This window comes from Penaeus monodon, chromosome 34, assembly GCF_015228065.2.
Source record: "Penaeus monodon isolate SGIC_2016 chromosome 34, NSTDA_Pmon_1, whole genome shotgun sequence".
Taxonomy (NCBI): Eukaryota; Metazoa; Arthropoda; class Malacostraca; order Decapoda; family Penaeidae; genus Penaeus; species Penaeus monodon.
In genome coordinates, this window is record NC_051419.1 from 26,583,762 (window position 1) to 26,585,102 (window position 1,341).

The 1,341-nt window shown below is 45.8% G+C and overlaps 2 protein-coding genes across 3 annotated transcripts in view; one reads left to right on the plus strand and one right to left on the minus strand.

The window, feature by feature from the left end:
* Positions 1 to 594, minus strand: part of LOC119594671 (cyclin-T2-like) — a gene marked incomplete in the record, with an annotated part of 20,280 nt that extends 19,686 nt beyond the window's left edge. The window contains 1 exon segment of the mRNA XM_037943727.1: positions 435 to 594. Coding sequence (XP_037799655.1) covers positions 435 to 586 — 152 coding nt within the window.
* Positions 595 to 1,044: 450 nt separating this feature from the next.
* LOC119594672 (KAT8 regulatory NSL complex subunit 2-like) overlaps positions 1,045 to 1,341 on the plus strand; it is a gene marked incomplete at its 3' end in the record, with an annotated part of 26,702 nt that continues 26,405 nt past the window's right edge. For both annotated transcript variants that reach the window (XM_037943728.1, XM_037943729.1), the window contains 1 exon segment: positions 1,045 to 1,286.

Genomic DNA, 1,341 nt, shown 5'->3' on the forward strand with positions numbered 1-1,341 from the left:
CAGTCCTCCCCACACGAGACGCTTTTTCAGCCAGCCCTGGGCGGCATTCCACCCCTCCTCGGCTAGGAAAACATCACATAGCTGCTCCTCCCGTCTGGGAGAAAAACGCCAGAGAGACCGGGTTTTCTTCTACGTCTCGGGGGGGAAATGAGGAAAAAATTCCCTCCGAGAAGGCGATCATGTGAGCAAACATGGCTGACACGAAGCACGGGGACAGGCTCCTTACACTTCACCAACACTTTTCTCGCTTGCCCGACGTCTTTACGGCGAGAAACTAACACCGGTGGAAACCCCGAGACCCAGAGAGGAAAGCACGAGAGGAGATCGAGCCTCGGATCTCGCGAAAGGGGAAATTTCACGCTGAACATGATGACGTGAGATGCCCCAAGGCCGAGAAATGCGAGACACAAAACACTCTCTCAACGAAAGGATACACTTGCAGCCGCTGGCCCATGTCCTGGATCAGATTGGCGCCTTGCTGTCGGTACGATAGCTCTTTTTCCGCGTCGATCCCGCATCTTCTGGAGGGCGAGTTGTTGATTTCTTCCTTGGTAAAATACCATCTCTCCTCCGCCGCCATGAGCATCAACACCGGACTGCGTGACGTCACAGGAAGCTCGCGGGTTCCAACACTTTCTTGGTCTAATTTTACGCCGAATAATTGCTCTCTGGCAATTTGACGCGTTCTGTTTTATACCAAAAGATGTAAGATACTATAGTATTAATTTTTAAAACAAAGCATTTCGCTTGAGAAGTATGCTTACTGAGATAATCGACTTCGTACCATGAATCTGTTTTTGGAGAGACTTTGTTGCTTTAAGAGCAGCAACTAGCCATTCCCACATGCCAGAATATTTAAAAACGAATGTGAAGTTTTTCCCCTTATCAAACCTAAAAATACTAATCAACATATTTTTTATAATCCATAGTCGATACAATAACACGTTTTATGAAGGGGTCTTATCAATTGTGTATTGTTTTACATTTTTTAGAAGAGTTAGACTCCGCGAAGAGAGGTAGAGAATGGCAGGTTCCTGGAATATGTTGCGACAGTTTACAGGGAAACTTCGTGACGCTATGTTGTACACAGTTCGAATGGCTGGTTCTCTTGCCCTTTTGGCCAATACCCTTGAGTGATAGCAACCATGATTATAATTCCCGTTAATGTCGCGAGTGTCGATCCGTGCAGTGAAAAGGAACGGGCGAGTGTTCTATGATGTGGATAGAGCATATCGATGAGGAAATACATATTTTCCAGCCATCGGCTTCGAGTTCAAACAGAGAGAGTGAGTATAAAACTGCAATTTCACCTTTTTAAAAATAAAACAGAACTTGTTTTCG